This window comes from Felis catus, chromosome B3 (genome assembly GCF_018350175.1).
Source record: "Felis catus isolate Fca126 chromosome B3, F.catus_Fca126_mat1.0, whole genome shotgun sequence".
In the NCBI taxonomy this organism is placed as follows: Eukaryota; Metazoa; Chordata; class Mammalia; order Carnivora; family Felidae; genus Felis; species Felis catus.
In genome coordinates this window covers 109,151,076-109,171,367 of record NC_058373.1, presented here as the reverse complement: position 1 = coordinate 109,171,367, position 20,292 = coordinate 109,151,076, and the positions used below count along the sequence as shown (strand labels likewise).

General features: G+C 35.7%; 1 protein-coding gene across 3 annotated transcripts in view; it reads left to right on the top strand.

Moving 5' to 3' along the window:
* Positions 1 to 20,292, top strand: part of KCNH5 (potassium voltage-gated channel subfamily H member 5) — a 302,235-nt gene that overhangs the window by 182,554 nt on the left and 99,389 nt on the right. For all 3 annotated transcript variants that reach the window (XM_019833104.3, XM_045060029.1, XM_045060030.1), the window contains one exon: positions 8,554 to 8,753. In XM_019833104.3, coding sequence (XP_019688663.2) covers positions 8,554 to 8,753 — 200 coding nt within the window. The remainder of the gene's footprint in view (positions 1 to 8,553; positions 8,754 to 20,292) is intronic.

Below are 20,292 nucleotides of genomic sequence, written 5' to 3'. Positions count from 1 at the left end.
CTCTGTGTCCCAACTCATCTCACTAGTTGACACTTAATTCAAATAATGATTTAATCAACTTGGAATTCCCCCATTCAAAATTCTTACATCCCTTAGAGAGAGTATATTAAATAGTTTTCAGTATTTAATATAAAGTAGTAAGATTCATCTCTAACTGGATAATTGGCACATTTCACATACTAGCTGAAATGGGGCACAGATTGAGTGATGTTGGGAAAGATAAAATATCTGCTCATAAGTGGATACCTGGAGGGTGCCTACATATATGGGTCACTGCAAAAAAGGAGCATCCAGGAAAGCCAGGAGCCATTATGAGAGAGCTGGAAAGAGAGTAAGACTTTGAAACTGCAGGTTCCTGAAGATCAGCTTCTTCACTTTGTTCTAAGACCAACAGGAATCATTTCATGTGTCTTAACAGACTGGGAGCTACACATATAATCACAGATTGATGGAACATTTTCCTTCTATATCTTAAATATCATTGTTAAAGGTGGACGTTAGTGAATATAAATAGAAAGGGAAATGATGGTTAAACCACCTGCAAGGTTGTAAGGTTACCAGAAATTCATTCTCATAGCAACATTTTAAATGGCTCAGTCTACAGCCAATGTTTACTTGCCAAGGTTTATAAGAAGATAATTAGGAAAAGTAAATGTTGGATGTCATCATGAATGGGCACAAAAAGTCTAAAAAGTAAAAAATCATTAACGAAATGAATAGATGCAGCTTGACCTAAGGATCAAACAAAATGAAGCGACTAGAGAACATAATTCCTTCAGACACCCAGGTAGCATCATCTTCTCTGTTTTTTTTGTGAGCAACTCATAAGAGTGGAAGCTGAGTTACAATTAATTCGCTGAACATAGATTTTTTTGTTTGACTCTGCAAATTATTTAACCATGAGAAATAAACCATATTTAGTTTTTATGTTTGGGCTGGCTATAAGTTTATTTGTGAATTTCTATAAACCATGAAAAGGAAAAAATCATTAACCTTCTTTCAAAGAATGTGTTTGGGAGAATTAAAGACTATATTTTCTAGAGAAAGTAGTGGCCACTACTTGAGAGCAGGAATTCTATCTCTCTTTTTATCATCATATCCCTAGTGGCTAGTGTAGTGGCTGGTATAAAATAGATGTTCAATAAATATCTACTGATATCTACAATGTTGAATGAATAAGGAAATCTATGACTCATTATAATGGCATTATTCAATCTTTTAATCTATGCCTCATTTTAAATACATTAAACATTCATGACCTTAATGTTTATATTATAAAAAAATATGTGTTTTGGATTTGAAAATATAAAGTATATTAAATATTTTAAAAGTATTTCCTAAAATATACTCTTGGGCTCTGATGTACATCATGAGGAGCTCACTCCCCTCCTCCCCCAGTTCTCTGTCCTGTTGAGAATCCATTTGTTTTATTAGGGTTTAAATTATTTTAGTTGTATAACTAATCAAATTTAGCAGCTTAAAATAAGAACAGCCATTTATTTTTGCCTTGAGTCTAATTTATGTATAGATAAGAATGCATGACTTATTTCTGGTCCATGTGGTATCAGCTTGGGTGGCTTGAATGGGTCTGTAAGATCCACTTCTTAGTTGGCTCAGCTACCAACATGGCTTGTTAGCTTATGTTGTCAAGCCATGCACTGCACACATAGTTATAGATTGATGGAACATTTTCCATCATATCTTAACTATCAGTATTAAATACAAATATGAATGGAAAGAAACGTTTTATTGAACCACCTGTATAGCCTTAAGTGTTACCAGAATATTCTTCTCATATCAACATTTCAAGTTGTTCAATTTAAGGCCAGTGATTAGCTGGGAGCTTAGCTAAGCTACTGGCTAGGTGCCTTGATTCCCCTTCATGTGGGTCTTTCTAGAAGAATGCATGGGCTTCCTTACAACATGGAAACTACATTCCAAGGGCAGATATTGAAAAAGCAAGAAATCAGAGGTTTCCAGTTTCCTAAGGCCTGGGCCAGCTAATGGCATATGAGTACAGTAACCATATTCGATACCTAGATTCAAAGGGAAGGGATATAGACCCTGTCTGTGAATGGAAGAGGTGTCAGAGGTTTGTGGCTATCTTTAATCTACCATTATTATCTTCAAAATAATCCCTTTGTGTGAATTAGAAAATAAAAGACTTTTACATAGGGCATTTACAGATCTGTATGCCAGAATTACCAAGACTTTAAATATGATAAGCTTGCAAAAGTAGCTTGTCTAAAGTTGTCCTAAGCCTAAAAGGCTACAGGAGTGCATGTAAAAAGAGGTTTATCAAATGTTAATAAATTAGCCTAATTATTATTAGTAAAGTAGGTGAGTTGATTATATCGCATTGCATTCAAAGGGTAAAATTATATAACAGGCCTCTATAAAACTAGCCAGGCCAACCATGGGCATTCATGTTTGGTGAATGATAATGGGTCTTCCCAATTTATTTATTATCTTAATATAGCCAAAGCATACGTCACCTTAACTTCCAAACATTTTATTCTTTTACTCACATTAATGATGTGTATTCCTTCCATGTTTTTGTACCACCAATAATAAGACTTTGATTAGAAAGAAGGATGTTTCTGAAAAATTGCTTCTTAGGTTTTTGGTGTGTGAAAATACTAGAAAAAATATTTGAATACTCAGGATGTTCCAGAACCTGGTGTGTGTTCTAGAAATATAGTAGGGAGTACAAAGAACAAGGTCTGAAATATAGCAGTAAGCAAAAAGGACAAGACCTATGCCTGTACTCATGGAATTTGCATTTCTAATGGGGAAGATAGAGAAGTAAGTAGATAAGCAAGTAAGTAAATAAATAAAAATAAAGTGGTGATAAATAAAATTAAGATCTCAGGTGTAGTAAGTTAATGGAGAGTGGTCTTAGAGAAAGGCGATGTTTACAAAGGTGATCACAGAAGTCCTCTGTGGTGAGCTGGGTTTTGAACAGAGACCTGAATGAGGAGAAAAAATGGATCAGGTAAAGATCTTGGAGAAGAGTGTTCTAGGTAGAAGGAACAGTTAGTGAAAGGGTGCTGATGCATTAATGACTGGATATTAGAGTAGCAGCAAGAGGGGTAGTATGACTGGAACAGAAGGAATGAGGGAAGGCTGGTAGAAGTTAGGATTGGGGAGGGAGGCAGTGCTCTGATTATAGTGTCCTTGGGACATCACCAGGTTGGATTTAAGTCTAAGAGTGATAGGAAAGGGTTGAGGTAGAGAGGCCCAAGATAATTTCATTCTTTTTTTAAAAAAAAGATTATTCTTTCTGCTGTGTGAAAAATTGTTTGCTAGCTATTTCAATGACGACGATGATGAAGATGATGATGATGATAGTGGTGGTGATGATGGTGGAATATAACATTTCTTGGAGGCTTACTCCCTATTGGATTCTCTTTTTAAAACTGTTTTATTTGAATTATCTCATTTAACACAACCCCTTTGTGAAGATTCTATTGTAATTTTAAAGCTGTAAGTGAAGAAATAGAAGCTCAGAAAGTAATTGGTCCATGGAAACACAGCTAGCTAGTGGAAAAGCACAAAGAGTATGCAAGGGTGCTGGTAAAGGTGGTGAGCTGTGACTGAACTGAGGCTATATTCTGAAGGTAGAGCCAACAGGAATTGCTGATGCATTAGGGATAGGAAACGAACCAAAGAGTGAATTGAAGGAGGACTTTGTAGCTTTTGGTCCGAGCTACTAGCTGTGGCTTGACAAATTCTGAGATAAAGGTACATTTGGTTGTTGGAGAGAGGGTGTTGTAAATTAAGAGTTCTTTTTTGGGTATGTTTAACTTGAATGGCTATTAGATATCCAACAAGGTAAGCATGTCTATAATTCGGGAGACAGGTCTTACTTTGGGAATTAGCAGAAAGATAGTTTTTACTGAGATCTGTTTACCTCATTATTGTGTGTTATGCCTCAGGGCCTCTCTCCTTAGACGTGTGCCCATTTACTGGAATGAAAAAGACAAGAAATAGCAAGTGTTGGAAAGGATGTAGAGACAAAGGAACTCTTGTGCACTGTTGGTGGGAATTGGTATAGCCACTGTGGAAAACAGTACGGAGGTTCCTCAAAAAATTAAAAACAGAATTACCCTATGACTATAATTCCACTACTGAGTGTTTACCCAAACAAAGTGAAAACACTAATTCAAAAAGTATATGCTCCCCTATGTTTATTGCATTATTTACAATAGCCAAGATATGGAAGCAACCCAACTGTCCATCTGTAGATGAATGTATAAAGATGATGTGTATTGAGGCCCCTTGGTGGCCCAGTCGGTTAAGTGTCCGACTTCAGCTCAGGTCATGATCTCGTGGTTTGTGGGTTCAAGCCCTGCATTGAGCTCTGTGCTGACAGTTCAGAGCCTGGAGCCTGCTTCAGATTCTGTGTCTCCCCTCTCTCTGCCCCTCCCCTGCTCCCCAAAAATGAATAAACATTACAAAATTTGAAAAAAAAGATGATGTGTATGTATATATAATGAAAAACGACTCAGCCCTAAGAAAGGATAAGATCTTACCATTTGTGGTAGCACAGATGGATTTAGAAGATATTATGCTAAGTGAAATAAGTCAGATAGAGAAAGATAGATACCATATGGTTTTACTTATATGTGGAATCTCAGAAAACAAACAAATGAACAAACAAACAAGCAAACAAACAGCAGAAACAGACCCATAAATACGAAGAGCAAATTGATGATTGCCAAAAGGGACAGGGTAGAGGGACAGGCAAAATGGGTGAAGGGGAATGGGAGATATAGGCTTCCCGTTTAGGAATGAATAAGTCATGGGGATAAAAGGCACAGCATAGGAAATATAGTCAATGGTATTGTAATGGCATTGAATGCTGACATATGGAGTGAAGCATAACTTATAGACTTGTAGAATCACTGTGTTGTACACCTGAAACTAATGCAACATGTGTCAACTATACTTCAATTTATAAAAAAGAAAATTAGGGGAAATCCATAAGAGCAAAAATGGTATTCCCACTGGTATTAAATTCTGCTCCACCTCCCCCACCCCAACCGAGTTAAGACCCAAACAGATTTTGAAGATTCAGAGTTATTAAAACTTTTTGGAGTGATCTGTTGTGTCCTAATCAAGGGAGAATGAGAGGGAGGACCAAAGGTTCTCCAAGGGACTGGAAAAGTACTAATGAATAAAAAAGATATTGGGGTGCCTTGGTGGTTCAGTCAGTTAGTTGAGCTGCTGACTTTGGCTCAGGTCATGATCTCACGGTTCTGAGTTCAAGCCCCACCTAGGGCTCTGTGCTGACAGCCTAGAGCCTGGAGACTGCTTTGGATTCTCTGTCTCCCTCTCTCTCTGCCTCTCCCCCACTTGTGCTCTCTCTCTTAAAAATAAACATTAAAAAAATAAAATAAAATAAGATAAGATTAGTTGATGATGGCCACATTGCTGCCAAATATAAATGCTATTAAAAATGGACATTTTGGCGAACACACACATAGATGTGCCATTTATCCTGGGAACACAGACTGTGGTGGGAAGTGGTGTTATTGCTTGCTATGAAATATCGTACTTGTGGTTACTCTAGTTTTGAAATGTATGCTAGTCCTAAACACTGAAAATATTTTTAAGGAAGAGGACCTGTACATGTGATAAAATTTTATAAAATTATACACCAAAAAATGAGTGCATGTAAAACAATAGTGAAACATGGATAAGGTCTACAGTCTTGTTAATTGTTTTGTACCATTTTCAATTTCCTGGTTTTGATAAATTACTTTAGTTGTGTAAGATGTCATCAAGAGAAGCTGCATTGGGTGCATGTGAACTTTCTGCATGATTTTTACAACTTATGTCAAAGTAAAAAAAATTTTAATATAAGTACATATAATTGAATAGGTCTTACCTTTAATTATGACCTTGTTTAGTCCTACCCACCACACTCACATGAAAATGGGGGGCAGAAGTGGATATATTTGTAATATGCTTAACTTAATGGGACATTGATTATATCCTTCATTTATTAATGCTGTACACTTTTAATACTTTGGCAGTTTTATTCATGCTTTAGTGCTTAAAATGTTTATATGAGCAGAATATGTGCATATTTAATGTACCCAAAAGGATGAAATGTGTGGTAATTTGTTAAACTAAAAGGCAGTAGAAAGACACTTTGGCAAATATAGCATATTGCAAGCATTCTAGGGAGCCAAACAAGCTAAACATGTCAAAATAATAGGTAGTCCTCTGATATTTATTGACAACTTATAATAGCAAAACACTATTCAAAAAAATGATTGTAGAATTATTTTATTAACCTCTGAAATGCTCATTATTTTAAAAATATAAATTCTCTTTATTTCTCTTTTCTGAAAATGAAAAACTTCCATGTTCGTTACATGATTCATCTACCCTAATTTGTTCACGTTATTTCTGTATTTGTCTTTCCTAATACCAACAACGACAAAATGCAGATGTTAAATCTGTGATAACCTATTTTTTTGTTTTGGTTTTTAAATATAAATATTCAAAGATTTAAAGACCATCTTGCCATTGGCAACAACATGGATAGAGCTAGATAATATAATGCTGAATGAAATAAGTCAGTTGGAGAAAGACAAATACCATATGATCTCACTCATATGTGGAATTTAAGAAACAAAACAAACAAGCCAAGGGGCGGGGGAGAGAGAGGTAACCAAAGAAACAGACTCTTAACTATAGTGAACAAGATGATGGTTACCAGAGGTTACCAGAGGTGGGTGCGAGGATGGATGAAATGGGTGAAGGGGATGAAGTACACTTATGATGAGTACTGAGTAATATATAGAATTGTCAAATCACTATACTGTATACCTGAAACAAATGCAACACTGTATGTTAACTCTACTGGGAATGAATGAATGAATGAATGAACAAGTAAATTAATAAATAAATACCCAGTTGAGACATGTCAGCACTACATTGTTTCTATTAAGTTTTAACAAAACATCTTCTGCCTTAAAAATTGTTTTGTACTGGGGCGCCTGGATGGCTCAGTCAGTAAAGCGTCCAACTTGAGCTCAGGTCATGATCTCACACTCCATGAGTTCAAGCCCTGCGTCTTGCTCTGTACTGACAGCTTGGAGCTTGGACCCTGCTTCAGATTCTGTGTCTCCCTCTCTCTCTGCCCCTCCCCCGCTCATGCTCTGTCTCTCACACTCTCAAAAATGAATAAATGTTAAAAAAATTAAAAAAAATTGTTCTGTACTGGTATCAAAATCTCTAAATGACAGCAAAGAAAGAAACAACTGAGTAAATGCTTATAAAATCATGGCTTTCTGTTGTAAAATTATAATTTGTTGTACTCAAACAACTGTTCTTTAAAAAACCAAATGATTTTCTGAAAATAGATTAAGGTTTTGAAGTTGCTTCACTAGCTTGATTTTATACCACTTTCTTCAGATGGGATTTGGCTGATGAAATTGCAAAATGAAACAGACCATACTTTGTTTGGAGGAGTCATTTTTCAAATGGTTTTGAGGATATAGAATGAAGTGACCATTGTCTGAAACTCCACTTATTTGTGAATTGCTTATGGAACATATGTGGTTGCTAAACATTGTGTTTATGAATATTAAGGGGAATAAAGTACTGCCCCTTTTCAAAAGAGCATACTGTCAATCAAGGACTGGAACCAAAGAGACAGGATAGGGTAGGGTAGGGTAGGGTTAGATTGGAGGTATGTTGAATTTGGGCTGACTTCAACTGCTTTTAAAGATGAGGTTAGTATTAGTAGCCTGACCACATCTGGAGAGAGAAGAGTTGGTGAATTATGGGTTGAGGGAGGGCATAGCAGTCAGGGGAATTAAAAAACTGTATTGCATTCATAGGGCCCTACAGGTAAATACAGTGGTTTGCAAGTTGGCCTTTCTCTTAATTAAAACGATGGAATAAAAAAAAACTTGCAATGCTAGGATTAAACATGAGTTTAATAACTGGAATTTTCAGGCAATTCCAAAATTTTAATTTAGCTGTTAATTCTAATCCTGTTTCGTTCCAGAACCTCCTTTAAAAAGTAGGATTCTTTAATTTGTCTTCACTCCTTATATTTCTGATGTTCTGTTAAAAATATTTACAAGCAGGGAAGTATTACAGAAGCTGAAAGAAGCAAGCAATGATAAAGAGCATACATTTCTAAACTGGATCATCAATCCCTGGAAAACTTAAATTGATTAGGCTTCATTCAGGAGGACAAGGCTGCCGGATATCTTTAGTCATAAGGCTAGAATTCCTTAGGCAAATTTTAACGTTGGATCATCTAATTCTTTACAAAATTCATTAGCCACTCTCATGTTTTGCCATGTTAACTAGGATAGCACATGCTCATAAAGCCATGTTTGTCATACTGAAGAACATTTCCTGAATGAATACCTAATTCCAGGTACTCTTCTTAGGGCTTAACATGAGTTAATCTCAAAAAGTTTGTAAAGACATCGCTGTCAAATGATTCATTGACTTGGCCAATATTCATATTTATTTTTACTTGGGATATTTGTTTTATTTTCATTATTTCTTCTTTTTCAGCTCTTCTTTATGCAACCATTTTTGGAAACGTTACCACAATTTTCCAGCAAATGTATGCCAACACCAACCGATACCATGAGATGCTGAATAATGTACGGGACTTTCTGAAACTGTATCAGGTCCCCAAAGGCCTTAGTGAACGAGTCATGGATTATATCGTCTCAACATGGTCCATGTCAAAAGGCATTGACACAGAGAAGGTATGTGTTATTATTATTGTTGTTATTTATTTTCCATTTCAATGGGATCTTCTGATGCCTATAGCTTTCCCACTGTATACTGCTTCCTAAGTGACATATCAGTCAATCATAGTATCTATTGAGTGCTGAGAAGGTGAAAAGCACTCAACCATTAATCATCAGTGTAGAAATTATGGTTTCTGTAAACAACTGATTACTCCATTTCCCTAAAACACTTGTTACGACTCAGAGTAATTTGCTGCATTCCTCTAGAATTAACAGTGCTGCCGTCTCTTCGGGTTGATTTTATTTTTAATTTCTCCTTTGACTTTTTGCCCATCTAAAATTTAGAAAGAAACGGTTTTGCTTATAAACTAAAAGTTCTATGTCTTCTATGCTGTCCTCTACTTAAATCGCTCCCCTTTCTCACACATATTTACAAAGCAACTTACAATTATTTATTTTCCTCTTCTCCTTACACAAATCTGTAAAGTGGATACCACCTCATTCATCTGACATCTCTATTTTCTTATTTCTCATTTGTCTCTTCGTGAAACCTCTTCTAATTCTTCCCATCTATTTCCTACCAGGGGCAAAGAAGGACCCAAAGTCCTCCTTAAAAAAACAAATAAAAAAAATAAATTCTGATTTCCTACACCCAGATGATTCACATCAAATATGGGGAATGGGTAGTAGGGCTTGAATACGAGTTTTAGAAAAAACTGATCTTGAACTGTTTTACTTTTATAAGAATCAGTGGAGACCATTATTTTTAGGTACTGAATTTTTGACATGCTAATCAGATAGTACATTACCTTCCTTGCCATTTCCCACAAATTTGATTTGTTCTTTTCATCATATGATGTTGACTTGGAGTTTTTCTTTAAGATCTGCTCAGTAAGCACCTTTCAATGTCAAAGGGAAAGAGCAAATGAACCAAGCAATGTTCAGTCAGAGGAGTTTCATTTAGGTAGTTCTAAGTCAGGGCAGCTGTTGTTAGGAGCAGATGGTTGAGGGGATATTTAGGGACCAGACATGGAAGTGTTGAGGGAGGGAAGCCTTCAGAGGGAGTGCAGATGAGATACTTGGAGGTAATTATGTGAGGAATCATGAAAGAGGGTGAGATTTCCCCCTTCCAACAAGATGCAGTATTAATTTTCTAGTTAAACAGCCATTAAAGTGGAAGGTATGACCACGAACAGGAAAAAGACAAACCACCTTCTGTGGAATTTGATTAATGTATGCCCAAGCCAGACAATATGTGGTTAAAAAGAGGGTGTCCAAAAAAAGGAAGAAAATCTTTCTCAGGGACACAGGTGAGGGTCAGTGTTTAGGACATCAGAAACATGATGTCCTTGGAGGTCCACATTCAGTGAAACTGAGATCAAGAGACAACCGTCTACCTTGTCAATCACCATCTCAGTCAGAAGCTTTTCTTTTCAGAAAATTCAGTGGAGTCACATGGCAGCTGGCAGAAAACATCAGTAAGATGATAATGACCTTTTACATTTGAAAAGAGACTGACCTATACCTTAAGCCCAGATCTAGTAAGGGGCAGATTTTTGAGTCCCAGATGCTGGGTTAGTTCAGGAAGGGAGCTGAATAGATTCTCACAAACTTTAAGGACTTGCTTACTTGTCTGCTTCTTGATGGAGTTGGGGTATAGTGCAATGGCATGGGGAATGTCTGAAAGTGGACATACCATGCAGGAGGAAACAATTTCTGGGTTCCTATTATTTACCACTTTCTTTTTGTTTGGTTTGCCTGTTCATCATTTGTGGCAACAGAAATGTACTTCTGATTAGTAGAGTATCCAAAGAGAGGAGAATAATAGGGAAAAAAAGATTGGGAAGCTAATATTAAAGGTAAAATAAACCTTTAGTTCAAATGAAAAGATTCTTAAAGAAATAAGTCAAAGTATTAAAGTGGGTTAGCTTTTGGATAAGAAAAAATCATGGGGGTGCCTGGGTGGCTCAGTTGGTTAAGCATCTGATTCTTGACTTTGGCTCATGGTTTGTGGGATCTAGCCCTGTGTCAGGCTCTGTGCTGACAGTGCAGAGCCTTCTTGAGATTCTCTCTCTCCCTCTCCTCCCCCACTTGTGTGAGCGCACTATCTCTCTCAACATAAATAAACATTAAAAAAAAAAAAGAAAAAAGAAAAAATCATGCCTCTAACTGAATGGGAAGCCAGAAGGAGTAGTTTTTGACTAATGGGAGAAGCAGAGTTAAATAACTGTGGCAAATACGAAACCTTTGTTATGCATGTATAAAACATATCTAAAGTTTAATTTGATGTGGCAGCAAACTCTCCATGCCTGTATTGATTTCTCCCAGCCTATTAAGAAAATCCCCACCCAAAGACATGAGAGGTAAGCCGTGACAGAACTATAAATAAAGGGATATATGCTAAAGTCTGGGCCTGGGAAGGAGGTATATGAGATTCTCACTAATTGCAGAGTCAATGAGGCTGAATTTTAAAATGTATCCTTACAGAAACAGACTCTTAACCCTGAGAACAAACTGATGGTTACCAAAGGGGATGGGTGAAACAGGTAGTGGGGATGAAGGAGTGCACTTGTGATGAGCATCAGGTGTTGCATGGAAGTGATGAATCACTATATTGTACATCTGAAACTAATGTTACACTGCATGGAAACTAACTGGAATTTAAATAAAAACTTTAAAACAATGTATTCCTGGGGCTCCTGGGTGGCTCAGTCGGTTGGGCGTCCGACTACGGCTCAGGTCACGATCTTGCAGTTCATGGGTTCGGGCCCCACGTTGGGCTCTGTGCTGAATGCTTGCTTGGAGCCTGGAGCTCGGATTCTGTGTCCCTTTCTCTCTCTGCCCCTCCCCCTGCTTGTGCTCTGTCTCACTCTGTCTCTCAAAAATAAATAAATGTAAAAATACATAAATAAATAAGTAAATAAATAAATAATGCATTCTTACCACACCATATCCTATACTGAACCAAAAGAAAAAAAAATTGTCATTCTACTTTGGTTTAGTAGAGAAACTAACAACCACAGCAGAAAACCCACATGCCTGTTAGGTAGGCATTCAGTAATTTGACAAATAAATAGTATATATAACATATAATTTTAAAATATGATAATAAAGTATCCACATATAGACACAAGAATTAGTAGCCAAAGCAAAAAATGGGAATAAATATCTCAGAACTAGAGTTTACTATGGATAAGAACTGAATGTAAGTCAAAGGACATATCACAAAGAAGGAATTGATGTATTATTTAGTGTAATTATAAAATGAGCTAACGATCTAAGAAAATATTTAATGAGGGTTTCCCATATAGCCTAACATAAATATCAGATGGGCTGAGTTAAATGCAAAAAATAAGAAACCATAAACTAGTAAAAAGAAACTATGTGAACATGTTTAATTTGTCTTTGTACATATTAAAGCAATGGAATACATAACAAAGTAACTGGTGAATAGATTTGGCTAGAAAATATAAAATCTTTCACACCAAAGACCATGAAAATGAAAATAAGATAGAATATTTGGAATAAATATCACAAATGAAAGGTTAATTACCTTAATATGTAAAATGATTTTGTAAATCAATAAGAATTAAGATGCCTGAGGAGAAAAATTAGCTGAGTACATAGTTTATATAAATCTACAAAAATACAAATTATTAATAAACACACAAAAATACTATTTTAACTTGTAATAAATACTGAAACAGCAAGAGGCCATTTTTAATATTTCAAATTGACAAAGATAATGGCCACTCTTGGCAAATGCTGTAGTGACTGACACTATCATATAATTCTGGTTTATATGTAATTTGGTATAGCATTTCCTTTTTTGTTTATTTATTTTTGAGAGAGAGAGAGAAAGAGAGAGCCTGAGTGAGGGTGGGGGACGGGCAGAGAGAGGGAGAGAGAGCATGCCAAGCAGGCTCCATGCTGTCATCTCAGAGCCCAATGTGGTTCAAACCCACAAATCATGAGATTATGATCTGAGCTGAAATCAAGAGTCAGTCACTTAACTGACTGACCCACCCAGGTGCTCTGGTATGGTATGGCATTTCTTGAAAGCAGTTTGATTAAAATAATATCTTAAGTTAGGGGGATATTCTAGAGCTCAGTCCTTGTGCCTCTTCTCTTTCCTATCCATATTCTCTTCTTCAGTGATATCTTGCAATCTTATGACTTTAAAATGTGTGTTAACCCTTCCCAAATCTATATACTCGTCTTGGACCTGTTCTGGAACTATGGACTCTCCTATCCAACTGCCTACTCATATCCGGTGAGACGATCCAGAACTGAACTTCTCATCATCTCCCATAAACCTGCTCCACTGAACATTCTTCCCTAATGCAATTAATGGAATCTCCACTCCTCAGTTGCTTAGACAAACGTCTCCGTATTAAAACCTCCACCAAATCCTGCTAGCTCCACCTCTAGTTCTAACCCCCTCCATCTCTGGTCCAAGTCACCATTATGTCCTACCTGGGTTATTGTATAGGATACAGTAAATATTGTATTGCAGATATTGTATTGCAGATAACAGTAGATATTGTATTGCAGTATACTTTCAGCAGAGCAGCCAGTGAGTTTATATGGCTTTCATAATAAAGCTTTCTTCCTATCTATCTACCTATCTATCTTCTATTAATCACATATTCATCTATATTGCAGGCTCTTTTGATAATAATAATGAAGTTGACTGAGCTTGTTAAAATACAAGGGTGAAAAAAAAGGAAAGGAAAGATTGATGATAGTAATCAAATAAATTCTGTAATTCACAATCTCAGAACTATGAACATAGTTGAGGTTGTAGCTTTAGTAAACAACATCTGAGTTTTAACAATTATCCCGTATTTGACATGAGAGACCTCCATTCAACTTTCTGTTCCTCAGTGAGCCAAATACTTTGTCTTACTATATGTTTCTTGTCTCACGTTTTGTTGATGGTCCCTTTCAGATATTTTATTAATGTTGGTTGTTATAAGATTTAACTATGAGTATATACTGGAAAAGACTGAAATGTATGAAGTTAAATGTCTTTGTTCCAATGCTTCTCTTCTCTCATTTGTTCTAAAACAGTGATGTTTTTTTTTCAGTTGCTAGTACAATAGAACTTAATGATGCATTGCAGCTAATTAGAGATGAACCTTCGCCCCAATTACTGAGATTTCCTTCTATCGTTTCCACATATGTAGTTTTATAGATTTTTTTTAAGTCAGCTTTACCCCCACAAGCAAATTAATCGCTGTGATTTAACCCAGTCTTGCCTTATGTGAATAATGTTTTCTCTAATACAAATTGCGGCATTAAAGTCAGGACTTACATGGAGATTGTAGTATTTCTATCAGGAAAGGTTGCCTTAGGCAAGATATTCTATATGGAACAGTACCTAGATTAATTTTATTTGGTTGAAAATATTTTGTTGACACCTAATTGTTACGATTGCTTTAGATTCTTTTTAATTTTAATAACCAAAATCCATCCTCTGGGCTGTGCTACTCGCTAACATTCTGTGCACTTAAAAGACTGAGAAATGGGTGGAATAAGTGAGGATTTAAAAAGGAAAAAGGAGATTATGGGAAAAAATAGAAAGGATGATGAAGCTTAAAACCTTATCATTTTTTATTTCTCACTGTCTCACTTTTTTTTCTAACATGCAATTTGAAAAAGAACAGTAGAAAAAAGCTCTTTGGTCTTCATTTCTTGTTTCGTGTGTTTTATAATAAGCATAAAGTATCAGTAGGAAGATATCATTATATGAAAAGTTCTGGCAGAATTATGCAAAACATTCAGGCAGAAATATGCCTTTAGAATTTTAAAAAATTGAGATTTGAATATTCTCATATCTTGGATCATTTTTTTAACCAAATCTATCAAAGAAGCACTCTACTTCTTCCAAATACGGTGGGCAATATATTTTTTCCTATAAGTTAAAATAATGTCCTTTTTAGTCAATTTACTTCTATATGCTATTTTTTAATTTAGAAAAGCATGTCTACATATTTTTCTTTGTATTCCTAAATGTGAAAAACAGCGATGACATTTTCATACCTGGCATCATTTCCTTGGTTCAATATTCAAATACTCCCAGAGGTTCCTATGACAATGGCACAGTTGGTTAAGCATCTGACTCTTGATCTCAGCTCAGGTCTTGATCTCAGAGTCTTGAGTTCAAGCCCTGTGTTGGGCTGTGTGCCGGACGTGGAGCCTACTTCAAAAAAAGATTAAAAAAAAAAGGGAGAGAAGACATCAGCCTTCCAAGAAAACCTCTGCAGACAAATGTGCTATGTTAAACATATCATGTAAATACATACATGTGAACATACTAAAATGAAACTGAATTGGTCTTAACATGCATTATAAAAGCACTCTTGTCTTTACTAGAGAGGTAATAATCATTCCAGTCCATATTAATCAGATCATAGATAAAATATTATGCTAGTAATTCTAGCTGGATATTTTATTTTATTTTATTTTATTTTATTTTATTTTATTTTATTTTATTTTATTTTATTTTAAATTTTTTTTTTTAACATTTATTTTTGGGACAGAGAGAGACAGAGCATGAACGGGGGAGGGGCAGAGAGAGAGGGAGACACAGAATCGGAAACAGGCTCCAGGCTCTGAGCCATCAGCCCAGAGCCTGACACGGGGCTCGAACTCACAGACTGCGAGATCATGACCCGGGTGAAGTCGGATGCTTAACCAACTGAGCCACCCAGGCGCCCCTGGATATTTTATTTTTTATTTTTTAAAATTTATTTATTTTTTAAATATATGAAATTTATTGTCAAATTGGTTTCCATACAACACCCAGTTCTCCTCCCAACAGGTGCCCTCCTCAATACCCATCACCCACCCTCCCATCCCTCCCATCCCTCCCATCCCCCATCAACCCTCAGTTTGTTCTCAGTTTTTAAAAGTCTCTTATGCTTTGGCTCTCTCCCACTCTAACCTCTTTTTTTTTCCTTCCCCTCCCCCATGGGTTCCTGTTAAGTTTCTCAGGATCCACATAAGAGTGAACACATATGGTATCTGTCTTTCTCTGTATGGCTTATTTCACTTAGCATAACATCTAGCTGGATATTTTAAAAGAAATACTATCAAATGACAGCACTCTTACCAGAAAGTAACCATGACGGCATGAAGTTCTGGGAATCTTGTTATATGGTGGATAATTAAAGGAAATATGAATATTTAGTTTGGCTAATTGAAGGCTTGGGGAGAGGTATGACAGGTGACTTAAAGTATTTTAAATTGCAGTGATCTAACTGCTTCAGGAGAAAATTAACTCCCTGCTGGTAAAGGATACAGGCAGAATGTAGTACACAATGAACTTGCAGGTCCTGACACTAATTTAATAATATTAAATATATTACATGATAATTGTGTCTGAATGATTTGGAGTACCATTACGTATCATATCTTATTTAAAATTCAGACACATATATTCAAGATATCCTATACCAAAAATGATAGAATAAGATTCTATAAGTCAGTAATTATTTCCCAACAATTTTTTTATTAGTAGAACTATGTACTCTGGTTTCACAAATGCAACTAATTGTTTTTTTCTATGGTTATAGAACAAATGCCATTTTTAAAAAATTCTGAGGAACACAAAATCCCTGATCGGGATAAGCTAGGCCTTGCCCAAGAAACAAGTGACATATTTTTTTTCTGTGGTTGTTAAGTAATCTGTTTGTTGAAAGGGACTGCGTAGTCTATCCTTGTAAGGAACTATTCTATAGCCTGTTGTGGGAAAGCATCATGCCCCGAATTTCTGAAAACTCTGACTTTCTACCTATATATAAACATGGTCAGGGAACTTGACTATTGTCATGGCCATGTGTCTGGCTCATTTGTTACCCACAAAAATATTTTGAAGTATTCAGAGTTATTATTAACATTTCTCCTTTCTAGCTGGCCTATAGGCTTTCTCTGAAAATGTGGACTTTATCTGAAGCTTCAATTTTATTTTTCCTTCCATTTATCAGAAATTAAAATAATACTCAAGGGTTTATTAGAAACATTACAAATAAAGGAGAACTTTTTAAATATTTCTCTGATCATATTTCAGAACATTCAAGTGCATATGTAGTTTGTCAGGGCTTTTGGCATAGTTTAAGAGTGCTCCAATGCAAGATTCATATTATTGTCAGCTGATATGATTATTCATAAACTTCCTGCGTGTCAGGTAGCAGGCGGTATTATTTTTCTATAATAATGATAGGGAGGCATTGTATGACTAAAATAAATCCTGAGTGACCCACGCCTCTTGCTAGGAATATTAAATGTGTTCTTTTTATGGACCATGTTGAAATTACTTCAGTGTATTTCATTTTCTTACCAATATGCCACTGGTCTCTGAGGTAGGGACTAAGCAGTTATTTGATAGTGTAGTCTAGGAATGAGAAGAAGGACTTGTTTATATAGGGCAATGGGTGAGTTGCCCAGTAGCATGGCTTTATATAGACCATGAGAACTGGGTTTCATTCTTCTGTGTTCACATCCACATTGGAGATAACCACCTTACTTATTTGGCTGGAAGATGAAAAGTACCCATGTAGTGCCTGCGTACGAGAAGCAGCCACAAGTGCTAACAAATAATTTAGTCTGTTGTGCTTATAATTTATTTCTTCCTTTACCAGTTATAAATTATGAGAACTTGCTCATGTTTGGCATCATTTTTAATCTTCGTCTTTGCTGGTATTCTGTGTCATCTTTGAATTATAGATGAAAATAGAACCTCAATTGGAGAGACAGTTGGATGAATAAAATATTTCTATATACACACCCACTGAACACAAATACAAAACATATTTTAGACTTAGAGGAAAAGTTAAATCATGAATGAATCCACATACTGCAGACAGTTTGATAGTATGAGTAGGTGTGTGTATCCAACCTGCTATTTTGTTCTGAGCTGCCTTGATTGATCTGTTTTCAAACTCTCACTAGAGGAAATCTTCAGAAATGTCTATTGAAAAGCCCATTTTTGAATGAGATCATAGTGTTACCTACAACTTTTGCGGTTTACTAGACAAAAGTAGAATTATGCAGATGGTTGGATTTTATAAACTGAACTTTTTAAAAAAGATGTCTCCATTCCTGTGATTTCTGTCTTTGTTACTCTTTGACCGTGTTTGTTATATTTGATTTTTCTTCCAGGGCTCTGTGGCTTTCTATTCCTTACTCATTTTCCCATTTCTTTCCTGGTTCTTTTGATAATGCCTAAAAGATGCCTGTAGTTTGGCTCAGGCTGATTGCTTTTTTTGATTTTGGATTCATTGATAGTCTATGAAGTACCGAAAAGCTACTTTTAGCTCCTTTACTAGTTGCCAAATAACCATAGGCATCTCTGTCTGGCACAGCAGAAGGCAGCAAGAGGTGGAGAAAATAAATACATTTAAAGAAAAAGAAAAATTGTTATGTATGAAAGATATTCCTCTAGTTGTTCACTGCCAATTTCCTGAGGTGCCACTTCATGCCCTCCTCCTGGGCACGGTCCTGGACAAGGAGAGGAACACATGGCTATGCAATCTGGTGGCATGAGTGTTGACCTGTCTTGAGACTGAGACCTTCAGGCATCTCTTGGCACATTAGCATTCTTTTTGATTTCTTTATTTCTGGAATTTTCTTGAGAAAGTCTTCACTTCCTTCATTTCTGAGATACAGGGTATTGATGAGATACAGGAGACATCAGTTAAAGAAGGATCTATACGATGGTAGAATTTATAAATAGGAAAACAGCCGTCCTTTAAAATTTACATCCACATCAAAGGGAACCTTGGTTTTGTAGGATATTGTAGTGATTGCTATGGAGTGGAAAATAAAGATAAACACAATCTCTGCTCTTGTGTTGCTCAGAGTCTAATGGGGGAGGAGACGAAAATAACCGTAGAGATAAATGTATGATTCCAAATTGTGATGATGCTTGAAATACAATAAATGGGGCTATGTAAGATTTTTTAAAAAGGAGAGGGCATGAATCTTATTTAGATGTGGGTCGAAGAAGGCAAGAGAGAAAGCAATAGAGTTTGGACATAAAATCTTATTAGAAACTGAAACTCTTCATGCATCTTATAATAACACACAAATTCCCTATGAGCTAATCATTAAGTAACTGGTTTGAAGGTGGAAAAGAGTAGACAGGAAAAATCTAGGAAAAATCTCGTCCATTAGGTACTAATAAATTATCAATTAACCAGTATTAAGCAACTGTGAATTGCCTGTACTTTCCACCTGTCATAGGATAACTTCAACTGCTCATTCACATTGGTTAAAAATCTTACTGTAAAGCCAGTAACAATATATAAATTGACACAGGGCATGTGGATTCCATTGGTACCTTCATTTGATTAAACCAATCAGCATATATCTGTTTCGAAGCAGTTCTGCTGCCTTTGTGGGCAAGTGTCAGAGAATAATACATTTATCTCCAGAGTATAGCTTTCTGCATTCTGTTATTATCACCTCTACCAAGGATGAATAAATGTTAGAAGAATATTTTATAATCATCTTGTTTCTAAAATTTTTACTTAATAGAAATATGTAACTGTTATGTACAATTAGAAATATGACAGAAAAAGAAGAAAAGAGAATAAATCATCCACAATCCCACCACTCACAGAAATATAGCTTGCCACACTGATTCTGTGGTTTTGTGAACATATATTTATGCCATAAATATATACTACATAAACATTTCTATTATATTTAAAGGATATAATATATATTTTAAATCTTCTATTATTAGATATTGAGATGTCTCAATATTGAGATGTCTTTATATTAAGATAGACACTGAGCATCTGGTTTGCCAGATCAAAGGGTATGTACATTTTATAGTTTATATTATTTATATAGTTTATTTCTTCTAAAAGATCAAATGAGCTATCACCAACATAGGTTCACATGTATCCTTTTTCAGAATAGCATTGTTAATATTGGGCATTAGTCTTCTTTTAATTTTTATTAATTTAATAGGCCATTAATTTTAGTGTTTAATTTTTACTCTTTCCAACACATAAGTACTATGATGATTTTTATTTCCTAGTATAGAAATAGTTTGAGAGAGATGAAATGACTTATTTTATGTCACATATGATGAAATTGGGTTTGGACTAGGTCTGCATTATAGAGGAACATTCTGTTACTTGTTGCATATTATTATCAACTAATATGCTATGTATTAGTAGACAAATATCTCCTTATCACACCTTAATTTTTCCTGTTTTTTAAAAAAGTTTATTTATTTATTTATTTATTTATTTATTTATTTATTTATTTATTTAGAGCATGCACAGAAGTGGGGGGAGGGCAAAGAGAGAGAAGGAGAGAGAAAATCCCAAGCAGACGCTGCACTGACAGCATGACTCAGGGCTCAAACTCAGGAGCCGTGAGAGCATGACCTGCGCCGAAACCAAGAGTCAGATGCTTAAGTGATTGAGTGCCCCAAGTTTTTCCAGTTTTTTTTTCCCTATGTGTTTATTTTTCCAAATAAAGTTTCTCTACTCTCCCTACTTATCATTTTCCTATACCCCCAAAAGGAATCCAT